We start from the raw sequence: 21,034 nt of genomic DNA on the forward strand, positions 1-21,034 counted from the left end.
ACCAGACAAGTCTCGGGAGTGGGTAAACCAGTTTCTCAGAGTCAAAGGACAAGCCGATACCTTTAGCCAGGAGTCATCAAAGCTGAACTGCAATCACTTGTCAAGTCGCCATTCTTTGGCAACAAAATGGGGCAGGAATAGACAGATCCGCATTTTGGCAAACAACAACATGGAACCTCTTTCACCAGGAGTCTTCATATCTCCATCTGCCCAGCTAGAATGAACTTTAGCCAGGGGTAACCCTCAGGAAAATGCACTTCCAAAGTGTGACCGAACTATAAAAGTGAGGGGCACAAAATACCCCAAGCTCGCTCTCTGTCCTGATCTCTCCCTCTCTCTTTCATCTAAGACAACAAAGAAACCAGCCCTTTGACTTAGGGGGAAGAGTCTGACTGGAGAATTTGGTCAGCTCTGTTGTTGGGAATATGTGGTAATGATTTTATCTTGAACCAAGTCTAGTTTTTTAAGTTTTAGCTACTAGAAAGCATTTTCTATTTATTTCTCTTGTAACCATTTCTGACCTTAATGCCTTACATCTGTACTCACTTAAAAACTCTCTTCGTAGTTAAATAAACTTGTCTTATTTTTAATATAAATGAATTCAGCATTGTGTTTAAACTGAACTGTTTGGTAAATGAAGCTACAGTAACCAACTCTTGAATATCAACCTCTTACGGGGCAATGGACCTCTAATATCTGAGCTGCCCCAGAGAGGACTGGACAATGCAGAACATGTGTTTTAGGGGAAATTCAGGACTGGGAATATCTTGGGATCACCCTGCAAGCAGTAACCAAGGCTGGTGGAAACCAGAATGTGACTGGAGTGTTAACTACAGCTCTGGTTTAGCAGCCAGTCATACACAGACATTCAGGGTGTGACCTGCATGCTATTAGGCTGTTTGTGAGGGGCCCTGGTTGGGAGCTACAACAGCAAAGCATTATGAGGCACCCAAGGTTATGGGGCAGGCGGTGACAAACTCTGACTGGTCTGGATTGCACTCCGGAATGGGACACCTTCCCAATCTGAGGGCAAACCTCACCTAAAGAGTCAAGTGTGAAAACGTCAAATACTTTCTTCAGTCACAGTTTATCAGAAGGGAAGAAATAAATTAAAAACAAAAGAAATTAAGTTCTCCATTCTTCCCGGTGCATCTTCTCTGTTTAGATGGCATGCACCTCTAGGCAGGGAATGTGTCTGTCTTTTACAATACCGACTGTATCATATTTATGTTCAGTGAACTTACTTAAATAAATTAAGTTTTACACTGGGTCTTCCAGCTGGACTGGAATTGAACCCCGTACAGAGCTGCCATCAGACATCTTTCAATACTGCATCTCCCTGCACTATTGTACCACTGCTAGAGACTCCAGGTTGGGGATGCAAAAGCATGACCAAAACTCCTCTGCTGCAATCTGTACCACACTTAGTACAGAAGCTAAAACCCAGTGACTTTCCTATACCAATGGTAGAACAAGTAGCTGAGTCTGGATAGAAAGGCAGAAGCTGCTCAGAGCAAATTATACAGTATTCCCTGCCTTCCAAAGATACAGGGAAGTCATACAGCAGATTCATAGCTCTGTCTCTGCCTGAGGTGAGGAGCAGCAGCTGTGGCAAACGATAAGAGTAAACTCACTTGCCCGGAGAAGACTGGCTCTTGCAGAAGGACACAGAGAAATTACCAGCTAGAAAAAGCAAAGTAACAGATCTGGATCCAAATTCAAAGATTTCTAAAATAATCTCCTATGCTCTGTAGCTCAGGGAAAGGTCTGGCAAGCTACGGATTTGTTCTTCTGAAGGAGAATCAAGCCTCCTCCTCACTGATTCATCCTGCATCCTCAAGCTGCCCAGCAAAAGTAGAACCTAATTGCAGGAATGGAAAAGGCAGAATAAGGGACTACTGGAGAACTGGAAAATACAAACTAAAGCATTAAGCACATTTTACTTTTTGGAAGATTTAAGTCACAGTGGAGCATAGTTTTGAACCACTATGTCCATCGGCTTCATAGTACCAGCTCTCTACTTAATAGTTTCAAGAGTTTTTCTTCCAATTGCTTTTCCTATTCCCTTAATTGTATCTAGCTTTTCATAAACTTTCATCATTATAGTATCTTAGCAGTTATGTATTCACTTGTACATTTGTCCGTTCCAATTTAGAGTCTAGAGCTGCCACAGATTTCTGAGTGACTTATTTTGTGACTTTAGCTACTGTAAAATAATGTTTTCCCTCTGTAGGTAATCTTCTCTATTTCCCTGGTATTACAGGTGTTTGGATTTCTGTCAACACACTGAAGTGTACATTCATTCAAGTTAGGAACTCCCATTCTTATGGTGAATCTGAATCTCAGTATTTTGTTTCTTTAAAATGGCCACATAGATGGAACTAAAGACTAGAAGAAGAAGAAAATGGCCAGAGAAAACAAATATCTAAAGAAAGACCTTAAATTTGATGGGAACAAGTCAACACTCCAAATCAAAAATCAACACTAACTTATTGTCAAGCTCCTAAATTCATTCGTCACTTTGATTTTATTTGGCTTATTTAGCTGCTCTATGCATTTTGGTCTTGAGTTGTCCTAGGTCAACTGGCACAACTTCAGGAACCTAAAAAGGTAAATGTACTCCTCCACACATCTATTCTTTAAGCTACTAGTAATCGTCAAACTGAAGGGAAATGGGACAAACATAAGCCAGACTTACAGTAAAGAAATTTCATAAGAATGGCATTGAAAGTTACTTTTTTGTCTCATGATTACGTAATAAAATGTGCTCATTTTGCAAGAAATAAGAATCCCCATCTCAACTGCCAAACCCACAAACTGACCCTGAGCAGTCAGACAAGCCCTTTTCCGCACCTTGCACATTACCAATAACCTTCTGCAAGACAAATTACTGCACAGATGTAACTGAGGCCATGAACTATAAGATGAGGAATGGGTAACTTTTATGTAGCAGTGAGCTCTAAAATCAACTAAAACCCTTTGGATAGCCAAACATTTTTAAGAGGCTCCAGGATGTGGCAGAAGAGGAAGCAGCTGTGGTTGAGGAAGAACTAGCCCTTGCTGTTCCAAGGCACCTTGCCTGACTACTGCTGTGAGAACATGTGCCAGAGCAACAAGTCCTATCCTAACACCCACCAGGCCATACCACCTGCCAGCTTATGTTCAACTCCATGATCTTTGGGAAGGAGGGCAAGCCTGGTCCCCACTGCCAGCCAGGGATACACTGTCCCCATTCAGTAGCCCCTGGGTGCTGTCTGCCAGGGCTACTCTGGAGCAAGCCTGCTGTGACCAGGAAGCTGTTGCCTCGTGCACTTACTCCAGCAGGTGCCAGGGAGCAGCTTCTTTTCCTCCTCCAGGCAGTGGGAAGAGCTGTCTCCTGCCCCCTTCACTGTTCTCCGCTCCATTCTGGCAGATCCCTTCTCCCCTTCCCTCACTTGAGGTAGAATCAGTGCCACTTCCTGAGGTTCAGATTTTGGTGGGTTGTGGCCCACCTGTGGCTATGCTCCTGGTTAGCAGGTCAAATAAAATGCTCTGGGCTAGATGCGGCCCCCACCCTACCAGTTGCCCGTCCCTGCTCTAGACAATTGATTGATAACCGTAGCTGAAAGTCTACTTTGGTTTACAGAAACCTCATTACCCATAAAGATATATGAGGTGAAAACAACCTAGATTGACTGCCAAGCCCAAGATGAGTTTGTGGTGTAAGTACTTAGACATCCTATTATTTACAAACCGAGCACCTACATGGACACTAGAGAGACACAAATGAGAACCGCAAAGTGATATTCTTACTATCACTTAAGAATAAACCTACACTTTAAAAAAATAGGTCCACAGGAAGCTAGATAATATTGGAGATATCCATGACCACAGTTGGAAGAAAGGCTGAAGCAGTTTCCTTCGGATTCAGCTAGTTCAAGTGAATGTTACTGACTAACAACTGCTGCAGCACACAACAGGAGCACAAAAACTCAAAATAAATGAGAATCCATAGCTGTTGAGATCAAAAATTATCCTAAATCCTCCTGAACAATTTCTTTATTTTACATTATCAGTACAGAAAAGCATTTTGTAATGTGTGCCAGAGAAAGAAAGGAGGGTGTTGCTACTAACAAGAGGGAAAACAGATTTTGTGGCTCCTGAATAGTAAGTACACTAAATGTTCCATTGAAAAATCTGTAAATAGGTACACTACCCTATTGTTTCCTTATAGCTGAATATCCAGTCATTCAGAAGCAAACCTAGAAAGGACTAACAGCCGTGGAAACCTATGTTGGGGTATAAATAATAGATAATATAGCACCAGTATGGTGGATTGACAAGCATTATGGAAAAGCATAAGTACATAAGTTTTAAAAAAAAAATTCTATTTACGTACTTGCCTCAGACATGTAAGGTTTTTCCAGGGGGGAGGGGCAAGAAGGCAACTAAAATATTTCTTTTGTCAACAATCTTAATAAAGGATAGGTGGACCAGAGAGGTTTAATTTTGATGTGATGTTTTGCAAGATTTCAAAAGTTATTTCAAAGGATAATTTCTGGAGAGGGATTGGGCTGAAGTAGATGTCCCAGGAATAGGTATCTAGCAGAAGCAAAATTGTAGGGTCCTAGTACAGAGGCTTAAGGCTTAATTCACCTATTAACCATTGGAACCCCCTGAAAACCAAAGAGCACTAGCAGAAATAGTGGGTGTCATTAAATAAAGTCAAGATTGTACTACAACAGGATAGTGTTAGTGTTTCTTTTCAACGGCACCCACTGGAGGTTCTATTCTGACCTAGTTTTAAAACAAACTAATTGTTTTTTGGCAATTAGAGAAAAGGCCAATTTGAGCCAAAGAACTTTTGGATTCCAGGATATAACTGAACTGTGTAGATTTACAGGGCTGTGATTTTTTTTAATTAAAAAAAATCAGAATAGGGCAGCTTTCTCTTTCCCCTTTGTCTAACTTTCTCTCTCTCCTTCACCAAACAATCCCCAAATCAGTCCCGCAAAGGAGATCTGAAGTAACAACAGGCATGTTTGGCCTCGTCCACCTCAATCTCAGTCGTCAAACCCACTCACACTTCTACCCTCAAGAACTCTCCACTTCCTAATCAACATATTGGAACCCCAGGGCTCAGGCACAAAGTTCAACTCCAGCTTTAGAAATGGCATGCTTCTTTTTGCCTGAACCATAGAACAATACTAGGTCGGGAGTCTGTTTCCTGCTGCTTACCAGGAGTATATGCAGGCCCAATTCTTTCCCACATATCTCTGCCAAGCCTCAGTAACTTCTAAGCCACTTCTCTGAGCCCACTGCAACCAGTCCAATTTTGCCTCCAATTCATTAATCAGTGCAATTTTCACTCCATTACATGAAATCTGATTTTACAACAGCAACTGATGCTTTCTCCATAGAAAGCTCCACTGGAGTAACTTCTTAAATTTGCCATTGTAGCAAACCAATCACCCTATTAAGCACAGCTGCCTCCAAATATCCAAGTGACATGTTATACAGTATTTCTAACTACTTAGTGCAGAACATAAATGAGAGAATTTAATCTTCAAGTATTTAAAGAAAGAAAGAAAGAACTTAAACATCTCTTTATAATGAACTGTATCAGTAGCAGAGACCTCCAGAAGGGACATTTCCAGATCAGCTCCAGACACTATAAGGTTTCTGTGATGTGGCATCCATACAAAGTGCAGGTAACATTTCACATTTAGAATCTCAAAAGGCTCTCTCAACATATGCACTGCTCTCAGATATGTTCTGTATAGAATATATTCTCTTCCACTCGGTTAGAAACTGACCATCTGAACATCTAAAATTTAATGGGAAAGAGATGAGTGTTGAGTGGAAATGACCCTTCATTTTAATGGTTTCTGTCCTGGAGGAAAGAAGGGGATTGACAGACTAATATAGTTCCTAAGCATTATACTATAGGTATCCATCAGTCCTGTGAGCCCCAAACCGGATAAAAAGGTTCCTTCAGAAGTACCTATGATATAAATAATACTCATGACCAAGGATAGAAGATTGATTTGAAACTCTGTCACTCAGGTATCTGGATAGTCAAAGAAAACATTTTAAAAAGAACTTTATAGAGGCCTGAAACTTTAATCTTTTAGGAGCCAATTGTTTGTGTTAATAACCCTGACACCGAAGCAGAAAACTGACAATGCTGCAGAATCTGCCAAGCCATAAGTTTTCAATAAAGGATGCTCCTTTTCTCAACTAGAGGCATATGTTGTCTTGGTTCAACCACTGAGATCCACTGATTACACTTGGCACAGGACATGAAGCTAGGAATCTTCTTTATTCTGTATCTACCATTTACTAAACACTAAACTACCACCACTAACCACTAACCAGCAGACTATTAGTAAATTAACATTTAGATTAGGGTTCTGTTTAGAGCAAGAGATGAGGAAACTACTTCCCTGTTGCTAGTACAACATACTTGCAATTTCTCACCAGTGGCAGAAAATTTACTTCCAAAATGAGGGCATACATGACAATACTTGTATATGGTGGATTATGTATATAGTCTCCCTCAAACTAGAATTTGTAGATGGCTTTTAAATTGGCTGCTCAAAACCCATATAGTAAGATTCTGAGAAAGACATTCCAAGACATATTCTTTCATTTTACAAAGACAGCAATTATTAACTAACAATTTGGAAAGTTGCAAATTGTAATATAATTAGTGATGAAAGGAAATAACAGTAAGTTCATTTAATGGTCTTTAACAGTTCTAACCCTCACTCACCCCAACTTTTACTTCCAGCCTTTGCCGTGTTGTGCCTAGTTTTGATTGCAAGCTACATGGAGTAAAGACTTGCCAGTTTTATCTGCCTGTAAAGAGCACTGCACATAATAAAAATAAACTTCAGAGAGAAACCTGTTTGAAATGATGTCACAATGGCCACTTAGCTTTTGAAATGCTCTAGTGAAAGCGTAACTAAAAAGTATGTAACAGATGCCCAACAGCCTACTGAGAAGAGTAAATTTAAGTTACAGAGTAACATGTGAGAGGAGAGGCTTTAATGAGAATATTCACGGGGTAGTCATGAGTTTGTGCATAGGTGAGCAACTGAACATGTGCCATAAGTATAACTGAAGAGACAGTAGCTGGATCTGTAATTTCACACGCTGCCACCATACCAATAAAGCAGAAGGAACTTAGTATTTTAATTTTCGTTATAAAGAGGGACTAAAGTGATGTTAGAAAAAGGACAGTGATTGGACACCTGAGCAGGTAGGAACATCAAAAAGAATCTTTTCCTGATATTTAATAGATCTAGGAACTGACCTCATTATTGTTTTACACTTTATATTTCAATAAAATCTGTCATGGCAAGTTATTTTTGCATTGTTAAGCATTCAGAGAAAGTGAACATCTCATTACAAACAAATAAAACAATGCATGTTTAGTTTGAGATGTATTACAACTACTATATCTACAACAGTTGGTGAACCAAAATACCTTCTCTTGCCCAACATGATTCTCATCTTCATGTTCCTCTTCCACTCTATCCTGTTTCAATGCCTTTAAGAATTCACTCTTCTTATCAGTGCGCATTCTTGTCAATTTTGTTAATCGAGGCTGATTAAGTTTGTCAACAGGGGATGAAGAATTTGACCGATTACACTAATGGGTGGGAAAAAAGTAAGAATATTGAGAAATTGGCAAGTTAAAAACAACTTTACTAGATAGGACACAAAAGTTCCTTTTACTGAGCAAGAATTAAAAATCTGCCACTATTATAGTTTCAGGTTTCCCCTGCATCCAGAGTCCCATACTGACTTAATCTGCTTACATAATGAAGTAAAAATAAAGAGGGGAGGATATTAAAATTCCCCACTACCCATGGGTAGTGGGTGTATTCTGTGTGTACCCACTGATTTATCAAATTTTGAAGGTATTCTTGGAGTATACTACTTCTGGAATTGTATCACACCATCAGCAACTTTTATATTCGACATTCTCAGACTTAACATTTTCTAAACCATCCATCTTTCCCCCTTCCAAATCCACAAAAGAGATGGCAGGTATTGCCAATGCTGGAGGTATATAACATTGGTAAAGTTCAAATATTTAATCTCTATTCTGTTAAATTTCCATAAAAAATATTTTGTCATTTAATATGCATTCCAGTTTTCCCTTGTTAGAGATAAGATAGGTGAGGTAGTATCTTTTACCGTACCAACTTCTGCTTGTGAGAGACAAGCTTTCAAGCTTACACAGAGCTCTTCTTCATGTCTGAAGAAGATCCAAACGAATCTGAAGAGCTCTGTGCAAGTTCAAAAGCTTGTCTCTCTGACAAGCAGAAGTAGGTCCAGTAAAAGATATTACCTCACCCACCTTGTCTCTTTAATACCCTCGAACCAACATGGCTACAACACCACTGCATACTACAGCATTCACTTACAGTATTTAGCAAGTTACTCGGATTAATAACTTGAAATTTTTTAAAGGGATTTGAAGAAAAACAAAAATACAACCATACCTCTTTCACTGAATTTTGTGATACACTAAAAGCCTTGGCAGTTGATTTGAAAGCATTAAAGTTGCCAATACCATATGAAGGCTCATGAGGAAATGGAGTCCCAAGTTTATTCTCTTTTGTTTGGCTTTTCCACTGTGTAGGCTAAACAAAAAATAAAACCATCATTAACTAAAATGTCTCCTCATTCAGGAAAGGCAACATGATTAAAACAAATACTATTTTATCATGACAGTATAAAACAAACTATTTTCTTGTTGAAAATAGTTTGTCATTTCTTACGTATCTTGTTCTGTTAGTTATCTAAACAGACCAAACTAAATTCAAAAGCTGTGTGCAATATTTTATAGTGTATCTAGCACTGCAATATTAAAGAAAGCATTTTCAATAACTCAGTATTTTTCACTCTTAAATAATGTTATTCCCATTACATACAAAGCATGTAAATTCTTGAAGTGAGGTAAGAATTATTCAGAGGCATTGTTCCATTTAAAAAGAGAGACTAACATGGCAGCAGTGTTGTTTATTATTTTCAATTATTTCAACGACAAATAGGCTCAGTTTTTAAAATATTTTATTCAACTGCCAGCCCTGCAAATTCAGATTGAGCTCTGACAGTCAAACTGTGTTATTTCAGTCAAACCTTACCATGAGTACTGCGGGCTAAATTATGTCCTAAATAATATTTGTGCAAACCCCTTATCTTCACTCTTAACTCATTCAAGGTAACACACATTAGAAGGAATAATCTGATCTATTCATACACACTGATGGATTCTAAATGTAACTAGAACCACCCAGGAAAAAAATGTGCCAAGGGTATCATTATGGACAACTTGATGAAAGCCTCTGCTACATGCAGAATGGTGGGGAAGTGTTAGTATGTATAAAGGATTGGATAGAAAGAAATACTGAAAATATATTCAGATTACATAAAGCAATTGTACCCCTTCAATCTTCATCTGGAATACACTGTTCAGCTCTTATCATCCTATCTCAAAAATATGTAGTAGAAATAGGAAGGGTCTAAATACAGTTCAGAATAATATTGAGTTACATTTTAAGTAAAACTGTATTTAACATGGTAATACTACATAAAGCAGTAGTGAAAAGGAGTACTCCCCGATGAGACGTGATATAAAAAATTAGAGCACCATTTCAGACGACTTATTTACATTTCCAATAGAGTTCAAATTTACCTTTGCAGGTGGAGTAGCAGGTTTAGGGACTAATCCTTTATAAACACTTGTACCAGTTCCATTCTTGACTGGCTGTGAATGAAGACCTCCGACTACAGGGAATCCAGATATCTGCAAATCTTTTGTACTACCTTTTTTAATGACCAGCATTCTTGGAGATCTAGATTTTGGATTCAGAGGATATTCTGTATAGAAACAAAAACAAAATCAGAGAATGAACCTTTTCCAGGATACAAAATGTTGGGTGGCAGTGTGGTCCCGAGCAAAGAGAAGAGGCTTGGGAATCAGGAACCGATGAGTTCAATCCCAGATCTGCCAATGACTTGTGTGTGGAGCAAGTAAAGTAATGGTTCTCGGTTGCCATACCTACAAAATTGAAATACCCTACTTACCTCATATTTGTGTTGAGAATTAAAACTTGTAAATTGTTCTTCACCTATACAATTATTACTGCTCTTGAGAACAGTGCTAAATGTTTGCATTTTCTTTACCCAGGTAGATTATTAATTCAAAACCAGAAACAGTGACTGATTTTGGTAATTTTACCTCTAAGTGTTCGTTTGAAAGCTATATAGCTGCTGAGAGAAGAAGTTTTTCTTGCTTATTTTATCAACAACTGGCTGGGGCTGGAAGCAGGACCACCGGTTGGGCCCAGAGGTTGCAGCTAGCAGTGGGCCACAGTCAGGAGGCAGTGGTCAGGGCCAGGAATCCCAGGGCCCATGCCAAGCCCCAGCAGCTGAGGCCAGGGCTGTGCACCACAACCAGTAGCTGAGGCCAGCACTGAGCACAGACCAGGGTAAAATGGAGCTGCATGGCACTAACTTCCCTCCCCACTGCGTGCCACCCCGAACGTTCCTCCGCATCTACCCACTGTTTGAGGATCTCTGACTTAAGGGATGAGGCATGTCTGATTTGAAAGACAACACTTAAGATCATTAATCAGGTTTGCTGAGAGACAGCATTTAAAATGCAGCTCTGAAATAAATGTATGTAACGAAGTGGAATTATCACACTAAGGCTTTTGCACAGATGTATTCTACTGAAAAGAACGTTAAAAGATATTGGATAGACTATTTTCAACTCTCAACTTTATTATTCCGTTTCTAGCAGAGAAGCTGATTTAGGGCTTGTCTCCACTGGGAAGTGCAGAATAAGCCAGGGTATGAATTTAAAGCCCTATAGCTATTCCACACTAGCTCCCCAATCATGCTAAACTGCAAACAGGCACTCTTAGTGCAGATTAAGTGTCCACATGGAAAGTTCAAGTACATCAGCAAAACAGGTTTATATGTAGTACACTAGCAAAGGTTGCCTGGAAATAAAATTATGCTGTTCTTTTTATTGTCAGTGGGTGTTAAACTAAGTGAACTATTTGTTATAATAGTTGAATATTTTGTTCTTGTAGAATTTAATTTTATGTAAACACATTCACAGCATGGAATAAGCTCGTTCATATTTACCAAGTGAAATATAATAGAACAACATTATATTCCATTTTGATCTGGACTTTAATACATAATACATGTACCACAATATCAAATCCAAATTGTCTTGCATATTAGTTTTCTGTTAATTTGAAAGCTATTTATTCCAATTTACGATTTCTAAATACACTTATAGCCTTGCAATTGCAAACAAATGTAATATGAAAGATGCCATTTCCCTCTAAAAATCAAATAATGCACGGCAACAGCAAGTTATCATATTGTAGTTTATGCTTTTTTGTTTGGCAAAATTAAACTTTCTTGCCTTTCTTGTGAAGATCAATCTGACTGTAGCCTATAGCTTGGAAACCTCTTTCTCCTTCAAATTGAATTGAACTGTTTCCTCTTCTGTTGATGCTACTAAGTTTGCAAGGTTCTAACAGTAGCTATAACACCTCCTCTAGCTTGGTTAGAAAATTAAACTGTTGCTGACCATTCTGATAGATAATTAAAGATAAATAAGCAGTCTGATTTTCAAAAGTGGAAGCTGTTGGATGCACAACATTGCTGAAGGCCGCTTATTTAGACATCTAAAAGAATTTACTAACCTAACTTCAGCTTATTTTAAAATCTTGGCCTGTATCTGTATTTCTTTCTAAAGACATGAAACTGTAAGCTGAAGTCATGCAGAGTAAGTAAATCAAAGTACTTTTGAAAAACAGCACTTCATTTCTCAGGTCTCAGCTTTGACAACAGTAAACCCACTTCTAAATAGCAACTTTTATGCATGTTTAACAGAATGGTACATTCCTCAAAAAGGAAGACACTTGAATTACACAAAAAAATGTTCTCTAAACAACAGGAATTTCCTGTGTTTGTCAACCTGTTACTGCAAACCATGTATTTATAGCACAAACTGTAAGCTGGTAGGCAAGCTACACCAGCTGGGATAGGTAAAAAAGTCCAAACTACAATTCACTCAGAGTTGGCTTTATTACCAGGGGAAAAAAATCAGAATAAGAACACAGCTATTCAACCTACTTGCTGCCAGACACCAGAGGACTTTCCAACTTTCAGCAAGATGGAGGGAGAGGATGCATTCTTACTCCTGGGCGGCCTTCCTGCTTATCTCCTAGACCTCCTGCCAAGTACCCACAGAGGAACTTCCCTCAAAAAAATCTTACCTCAAACAACTTCCAAAACTGATACAGATGCATTCTTTTATAAAATCTACAATTGGCAGTCGCACAACAGTTAGTCAACTGATCCCTCTTCATCATGTGCACTGTCTGGAGACCAAATCCTAGCAATCCCTTGACCAAAAGATGTCTAGTCCCCATAAGAGGTATGCTGACCATGCCTATGCTTACAAGCCAACATTGTTACACAATTATAGCAATAGGCACTTTTTCCATAACGGAAAAGTAGACTAAACTTTAGTAAGGCCCAGAGTTCATTTAGGTGTTTGTACAAAACAAACTAGTACTGTTATATCCCCCAAAAAAATCTCACTCACTTCTTTCCACGATTTATTTAAAACAAACACTGTCTCCAAATCTTTACTATATTTTCTATCCAAAGAGTCAAAAATACTTACCCCACACACCTGCTGCTAAAGATTTATTCTGGTTTGGTTCTCTCTCATATTCAGGATTCAGAGAGGGCTGAAAGGAAAGTTTTTAAAAATTATTGCTTAGTTGGTTCATATTTCAAGACTGATTAAAAATGAAATGTAATATTGGAGGATCACATTAGAATTCATTTCAAATGTCATCTCCTTTGTCAAAGGAAATCATCAGTTCTTAAAGAGACAGGACTGTGGATAGACCCAGTTTTATTGCTAAAACAGACCAATGCTTTAGTTGAATGTAAATCACTATTTTTCACTCTGGTGCCTAGCTCCTCACCAATTTCATCCCTTCATAATGGGCTTCTCTCACTGCAATCAATGCAATTTCGTGGACTATTCAGAAAAGGAGGGGAATGGTGTTGGTCGGCCAGAACAGAAAGGCTAAAATACTCCTACATCCTGGACTTCCCTAGTTTCACAACTCAAGAAGAGGCTTCCAAGCCTGGGTTTTTACATGGCATAAAGATTACTTATTCTACTCCCAATTTTGAAAAGGAAGTTGTGTAGAATTTATTATGTAGTAATTGCCATGGTAAACTGCTGTAAAATATTGTACTGAAGGATTTAGAACACCACATCTATAAACAAACTTAAATGAGTACTATACACAATAATTAAGGCTGCAAGTCTGTCACAGAGATGGAAGAAAATTCTGTGACTTTCCGTGAGCTCCATGACTTCCACAGCTGCTGTAGAGGCCCTATAGCCAGCCGCAACTGGGGTACCCAGAGCAGTGGCGCTGGGGGTGACCGCAGCACCCCCAGAACCCCGGCTCCACCGGGAACAGCTAAGATTTAGTCAGGGGTATTTTTTAATAAAAATGACAGACAGGTCACAGGCCATGAATTTTTGTTTATTGCCTGTGACCTGTCCATGATTTTTACTAAAAATTCCCAGGATTAAATCTTAGCCTTAACAATAATATAATTACAATAATAAAAGGATGTATGAATAGAATCAATTTAATGGATAAACAATTAACACCCTCTTACCTATGGAAAGGGTGATCCCTGTATAAGAACTGTAACTCGTGAAATCTCATTAAGTAGCTTGTATAATGGACAAAATGGCACTTGCAGAAACAATGAAACTTTGTTTATTATAATTACAAGTAACTTACAAAATCCTCAGCCTCAAATTGTTTGGGTTCTTCCTTGTCTTCCTTTTTCCCAGTTTCATTGTCAAGTACATTATTTTCATGCAACAGTCCTTGGCTTTTTCCAGAGAGGAAAGTGCTGGTACGAGAGCGGGAACTTCCACCATGGTATCCTCCCCCACGATGGTGTGTGTTTTCTGTCCCGTTCCTGCCTTGTGAGCGCCAACCATTTTTCTCTTTTCTCCCAAAATGTCCTTAGATTTTTAAATGTTAAAGAAATGTAATTACAAGCAGTTTGAAAGAATTTCTACTTTGCAGAATTTCTACAGAAACTTAAACATCATGAATGAGTCAAATAATGTTCTAAGCTCATGTGGATTTGATACCATAGTAAGCTTCTTTTCCCTCATACATGCAGTGGGGTAGGATCTCTACCCTGCACTAAGGAGAGGAACTTGATTTCAGACATAGATAGGAAACAGATGGGCCCCAAAGGAGCTTGGTCTGACAATTAAATGTCAGGCCCCTCTCCTGTTTGCTCATGTCCACATTGCTGTCTACAGCACACACAAGCTGGGTATTTACACTGCTCCTTTTTGAAAGAGCAATACCATGCACCCAGTGGCACACTGCTCTAACCAACCCTGGGGCATCCTATCTTCCCTGAAAAACTCGTCTTGTACCACATATCTCCTGCTTTTCTTCCATTCTCCATGCCTCCATTCTCCTAGGGATTAAGTCGTGCAATGCTAAAGCATTCAGTGTTTGAATATTAAGAAAGGATAGAATGTCTATAAGTAAAAATATCAGATCTCTACAAAACAAGCTCAGAACACTCAGCACTGATGGATATGTGCTCTAGAAACAAAATTATACCTCCATTGGGACGTCCAACACTAGGATCAAACCCGTCTGAAGAGTTGTGTCGTCTGCAGTTTGCTTCATAACGATTCTCTGTCCATGACAAATTTTCAGAATGCTTTTCAAAATTCAGTGATGACTGGAAAGGAGCACAAATAGCAGATTAGTGCTTTTAGCATTCCTTTTGAGACAAACAGGATAGTCTGTTAGGATCCAATAAAACAAGCACTTTTGGTTATGAGAAGCAAAATAAAACTTATGGGAAAGTTGACAATATGAAGTTTCTTTAACATCTCTCACTTCACCAGCTTTATAAGCCATGTATTGTGGAAGATCCCAGAGAAACTAGAAGTGGGAATGAGGAAATGAGGAGTTATTTGATTCTAGTAAAGACAACTGCTAAATTCTTAAATTGAGAAAAGTATTCAAGTAAGCCAAACCAATGCTTTTACTAACACTTGTGTGACAGATATGGTTGTTTTCTGAAACAGACTTAATTCAGTAAGATTTCCCAAGTATCTTTGGGGTCCATTGTATTAAACGAATGATTTATGTATTATTATGCACAGGGATTGTATCTAACCTTTCAAGGGAGAAGATGTAACAGATGAGAGATCAGGAGGTTCAAAGGACTATATTGAACAACACGCCAGACAAGAATGGACTTTTCGAACAAAAAGTGTTAAGTGGTTTTCCTGGGGAACATCTAGAGGGAGGTGAATGCAAATTCCCCACCTCTGGCCATTCAAGAACCCAGCCTTTTGAAGCTATGCCCTGAGGAGTGGCCCATTCTCTGCTGATCACCTGTTACATGAAGCCAAGATTAAACACCCAAGCTGTGTAAAGGGAAGACTGAACTATTCATGGTTATTCTGGTTCTCAGTCTGAGAAAGTTATGGACTTGGAACCAGGGTGGAAATGCAGTTGTGGGTTTTGGAGGACTGAGACCTAATGGAGCCCAAGGTTGGAGTTGGGAGTGACCTCTGGTAAGCTTTTTAGCATACATGTAGGTTCTTTCATTGTTTTTCATAGGTTCTCTCTGTAATGCTTTCGCCTTAAGAATAAATGTGCTTGCTTAGGAAGAGCTGTGTGGTAACTTGTAACTGCAGGCAATTACACTGGTCATAGACTTTGGAGAGAAAACTGGCCGGTTCAGGCAGTTTAGTCAGGAAACTGTGCAGCCTGGAAAAACCTTGGTCAAGAGGGAGAGATAAGTGGTTTGTGCCAAAGAGACGTAACAGCTGGGAGCCAGAAGCCTAAAAGTGGGCGCCCTTGGTGGACCACAAAAGGGGAGTACAGGTGCACTGGCCATGAACTGTGATAACTGCTGTAATGCATACTCCTCATTCTAGAGAGGCAGGAGCTATCTTTGCTACTGCTACCTAGCTATTCTGCAGCTTTGATTGCCTGGTTTAACATGACAGAATTTTGCTAACACAGCCTTCTAAAAGCAAAGATTTTTTTTTTTTAACTATTCAGAAACAGCATAAAAATGGGAGACACTAGTATTGATTCATTTTCAGTGATTCAATCCATTATCTGTGTGAACCTAGAAAAAAAAAAAAGTATATACTTAACAGAACACAGCTGCACTGTTGGGGGGGGGGGGGGGGGGGGTGTAATAAATGTTTTACAATAAAAATGAATTAAAAGAAGTTTCCATATACAACAGATACTTGGAAAACCAGGATAAGGAACATTTGTGTACATTTTTAGAATATATGCTATGGGAGCAGCACAAACCCCCTAGACGTCATTAATGTTATGTTTTAAAGGTTTAGTGCCTATGCAGACTGCACAGAAAATTATAGATTTTAAATTTTGCTCATTCATTCACTACAAGACATTATTTCTGATAAAATTATAGTATTTCTTATAAAATTATGGAAGATTGACATCTTAGGTGTAAAGAAGTGTCAGTGAGAAAATTCAGTAGTTATTTTTATTCAGTGCTGAACATTGTAAGGGTGAAACCCAGAAAGCAGCAGCATTGTTTTTAAACTAATTTTTACAGTAGTCTACTGAGTTATGGTGAAACAGACAGAACATCCAACTCTGCTTCAGGAGAAGCAGTTAAATTACTCTTTAAAACTTCATAAAAAAATTCGACCCATTAAAGGTTAAAGGCCTGAACAATGGTGTCAAATGTCTTTATAACACCAAAGCCACATATTTCTTTGTGCTAAGGTGTTATACAAGAAAAATCTGGAAGAATATCTTTTTTCTTCAAATGCCAGCTAGTACAGGAAAGGTGGAATACCCTTCCTACATCTCTCCTGGGAGGAAAAAAGAGTGGGGAAAAAAGGAGGGTGGAGGCATTGGTTCTGCTATATGTAATGTAGAAAGATGACAACAATGATGTCTAGAAACTTCACCAGCACTATCACATTTCAATGATACCTGACCACATGTATTTGATTTTGTTTTCCCCTTTTGACTGTTGTTGTGATTCTTTTAGGTCAAAGAAATCCAATTTTATGTCTTAAAATAACAGAGTCATTAAACTTACAAACGCATGAAAATATTTCAACATGGTCATTTTAACATATTTGTGTCATTGTTTATCTATGGTAATAGCACCACGTGACAAATCCACATCATATTTCATCTTAGACATAATGAGCTTTCAAATGATGTACTATGTGCGTGTGTGTAAAGAGGATACGCTAAGTCAACCAATTTGGTGGTGTCTGCCACTGGTCTAAAGGCTGTTTTGTTTGGGGGCACATCTTTGGGCCTTGTGTGCTTTAAGCCTCCAGAACCAGGGGTCTGTAGGCACACTCAGGCATGAATGCTATTTTGTTCTGCAAATAATAGTTTACTGACTAACAAAATATGCAAATCAAAAGCACAACTGTCCACATTTCTGCATGCCTAACTTTCTGAAATTCAGATTCCTAAATTGCTAACAGTGGCAACAAGCTTTAATTTTCTTAAAACAGGTAAACAATAGAGGTGAGTCATGACCAAGCTTTGAAGCCTGGAGTTTTTATAAGAAAATTTAAAGTTCAGTCCTGGAACTCCCTTCTCAACACCATCTGCAATGCTTCCTTCTTTTCCTTAAAATACTCTCTCAAAACTCACTTCAAGCTCGCCTGAAAATAGTGAAATTCAATCAAACCAATGATAATACTGAAACTTATTTTTGGAACCTCCTAGATGCATACATTCACCTCCCACACAACCATACACTTATCCTGTCCCCATTGTAGTAACCCTTCTGTTCTCCAGAATCAACTTTCAATTAAATGGTGTATTAAATGTTATGTTGTGCAGAAAACCGAACCAAGTGTAACCAATGCAAAGATGTCAGAGTCTGCAGACAGAAATGGATATGTAAAGTATTTCACAACTCAATGCACGGAAGAAAGGAGTGGGAAGACCTAATGAAGATCTACAATCTACCCTGAGTGACTACTCATTTTGCTATCACAAGTGTTCTCCCAGGCCCAGCCACAACAAATTATTTTTTCCCCAGTCAAGAAGCAGACACAGTGGGCATTTAAGCTCCACTAAGGAGCCCAGCAAAGCCCACAGATGTATTCAAACCTCAGTGAGTGAGACCCAAGTCCAAGAAATCCAGCAAGCATTCACCTAAAATCTGAAAACATACATCCTCTTTCTGGAGTCTCAAGGGGATGGAAATCCTCTCCTCCACCGCCCACCCCCCCCATGACTTAACTATACAGGTGTCCTATTAATTGGTGAAACATAACAAAGTATAGCTGATGGATAATATTTAAAATTAAAAATGATTTGGAAAGCAAGGAAAGTGTTGCTGTTACTATACTGCTTCCAGAATTATAAATTGAACCTTGAAACAGGTTGCTGGGAAATATCTTTTCATCACAAGGGGGAGCTGAAAGTATGTGTTGGATTACTGATATCAGAACAGACATAGCAATTGTAGAAGGCAGCTTCATGTCTAGTTTATACATTCATGCATAAAGCTTGTAATACTGCATTTAAACGAAATCAGATAAAGGAATATGATTTTTTTTCCTGTCCTTTGCGCCTTTCAGCCTTGGTGAATGCCGTAATGTACATCAGATTCACAAGCTGCAACTCAAATTATTAAATGGACAGTAATTGCCAGACAATTGTTTCGTTGCCAGACAATCTGGTTCATCTAAAGATAACTAAGGAGTAAATATAAACTCAGTATGTTTCTCCAAATAACTTAAAAGTTCCTTTAGCTGTGCAATAAACTCTTCAATAAGTTTTAACAATAAACTCGCTCAATAAACTGGCTAAATATTAACAACCCATTTATTTAAAGAAACTGTCAGTCCCATGTAAAAAAGTTAAGCTATAAACAAGTTTTAACATTTTCTATACAAATTCAAATTATGTACATGTCTAATTTGCTGAAATTAATTTGTGCATATACAAAGTTATGCAGTTTACATTTTCACCACATGATGGAGCTAACAGAATCAGGCTTCTTGTGTTGAAGACAAAAGTAAGTTTTGTAACCATCAGGATCTCTATTGTCAATACTGTATCTGAAAATTGAGACATTATCTGGCTCCATACTTCTAGCAAAGAGAAACAAAATTCCTGAGGACCTTTTTTCTTTCAGGAATATAAAAACCAAAAGTAAAAATAAACTGACACCACAGGTGCTATAAGGTCCTGGAATTTGAGAGACCCTGACACTATAGCTCACCATAAAGTATCAGAGAAGTTCAAGTCTGCCATATCAAAATCCTAAATAAAAATCTTGTTTATAAAAGCAATTAAAAGGTATGAGAGCTGCTGCTATCTAGGATCTCCAGAAGAACACTATTTCTTTCTAATCTATACTTTTGGTTTCAAACTACAATCTACACTTGTGACTGTTTTGCCTAGGTGGCCACTTATAAGGAAATCAGGAAGTGAGGATTAGAACTGGAAGGTGTGGTTATGGTTCAACCAAACGACCTCTTCCTGTTCCTAAATTTTATGTTCTCATCCTAACTCCAGTACTGAACATCGCATAAAGACGATAACAGGAAAAGCAGCCCATAGATAAAAGGCTTGCAGGGTCTAATGAACGCATGCCACCTTACTACTACTATTTTTTTTTTAAATTTAATGACTACAACAGAAGAATTTGAAGTCACATGATAACTATGCAACTGTCTTGGTTATGAAAGGTAAAAACTCTTATACAGAAGGCTGAACACTAGAATAGATTACAGAGATGCCAGAAAACTATAGAAACCTGGAAGTTACTACTTCATAACGACAGAGCTACTACACTAACTGAGGGAGCTCAAAATGAGTACCTTTACAAGTATGACAGAAGCTACTTTTGAAAAATTCTTAGGAAATAAAGTTCTATTCCTTGTATATTCAAAAGGACATGAAAAAGGTACCTTTGTTGATGATGGTGGAGTAGGAAAATTAAGCCAGGCTGGAGCAAAGTCATGCTGCGCCATTTAGGTCCAGTCTCTCCAAATCGGTAAAACAAGGCTTCAGCACCTCATGGCAGGTCCCTGTCATTTGGAAAAGAAAGATGACACATTATAGACTTATATCTTAACATTATGACATGTAATTTTGTATTATTTCCTACCATGCCTAAATTTTCTGGCAGTACTTTCAAGAACAAATCTGGCTAGCCCCTAATATGTCACAAGCGGAGTTCCCCAGGGGTCGGTCCTGGGGCCGGTTTTGTTCAACATCTTTATTAATGATCTGGAGGATGGGGTAGATTGCACCCTCAGCAAGTTTGCGGATGACACTAAGCTGGGGGGAGTGGTAGATACCCTGGAGGGTAGGGATAGGATACAGAGTGACCTAAACAAACTGGAGGATTGGGCCAAAAGAAATCTAATGAGGTTCAACAAAGATAAGTGCAGAGTCCTCCACTTAGGAAGGAAGAATCCCATGCACAGCTATAGACTGGGGACCGACGAGCTGGGCAGCAGCTCTGCAGAAAAGGACCTGGGGGTAACGGTGGATAAAAAGCTGGATATGAGTCAGCAGTGTGCCCTGGTTGTCAAGAAGGCTAATGGCATATTGGGCTGCATTAGGAGGGGCATTGCCAGCAGGTCACGGGAAGTGATTATTCCCCTCTATTCGGCATTGGTGAGGCCGCATTTAGAATATTGTGTCCAGTTTTGGGCCCCCCACTACAAAAAGGATGTGGACAAGTTGGAGAGAGTGCAGCGGAGGGCAACAAAAATGATTAGGGGGCTGGAGCACAGGACTTATGAGGAGAGGCTGAGGGAACTGGGCTTGTTTAGTTTGCAAAAGAGAAGAGTGAGGGGGGATTTGATAGCGGCCTTTAACTACCTGAAAGGGGGTTCCAGGGAGGATGGGGCTAGGCTGTTCTCGGTGGTGGC

At 38.9% G+C, this 21,034-nt stretch overlaps 1 protein-coding gene across 5 annotated transcripts in view; it reads right to left on the minus strand.

Moving 5' to 3' along the window:
* GPBP1 (GC-rich promoter binding protein 1) overlaps positions 1–21,034 on the minus strand; it is a 70,229-nt gene that overhangs the window by 19,256 nt on the left and 29,939 nt on the right. For all 5 annotated transcript variants that reach the window (XM_067568479.1, XM_067568481.1, XM_067568480.1 and 2 more), the window contains 7 exons: positions 20,063–20,182; positions 14,718–14,841; positions 13,866–14,095; positions 12,713–12,779; positions 9,692–9,876; positions 8,496–8,636; positions 7,472–7,636 (listed from right to left, as the gene is read on the minus strand). In XM_067568479.1, the coding sequence (XP_067424580.1) occupies positions 7,472–7,636; positions 8,496–8,636; positions 9,692–9,876; positions 12,713–12,779; positions 13,866–14,095; positions 14,718–14,841; positions 20,063–20,125 (975 nt within the window). In that variant the 5' untranslated portion in view covers positions 20,126–20,182. The remainder of the gene's footprint in view (positions 1–7,471; positions 7,637–8,495; positions 8,637–9,691; positions 9,877–12,712; positions 12,780–13,865; positions 14,096–14,717; positions 14,842–20,062; positions 20,183–21,034) is intronic.

Source organism: Emydura macquarii, unplaced genomic scaffold (genome assembly GCF_026122565.2).
Source record: "Emydura macquarii macquarii isolate MOO-44397 ecotype Brisbane River unplaced genomic scaffold, CSIRO-AGI_Emac_v2 contig_2897, whole genome shotgun sequence".
In the NCBI taxonomy this organism is placed as follows: Eukaryota; Metazoa; Chordata; order Testudines; family Chelidae; genus Emydura; species Emydura macquarii.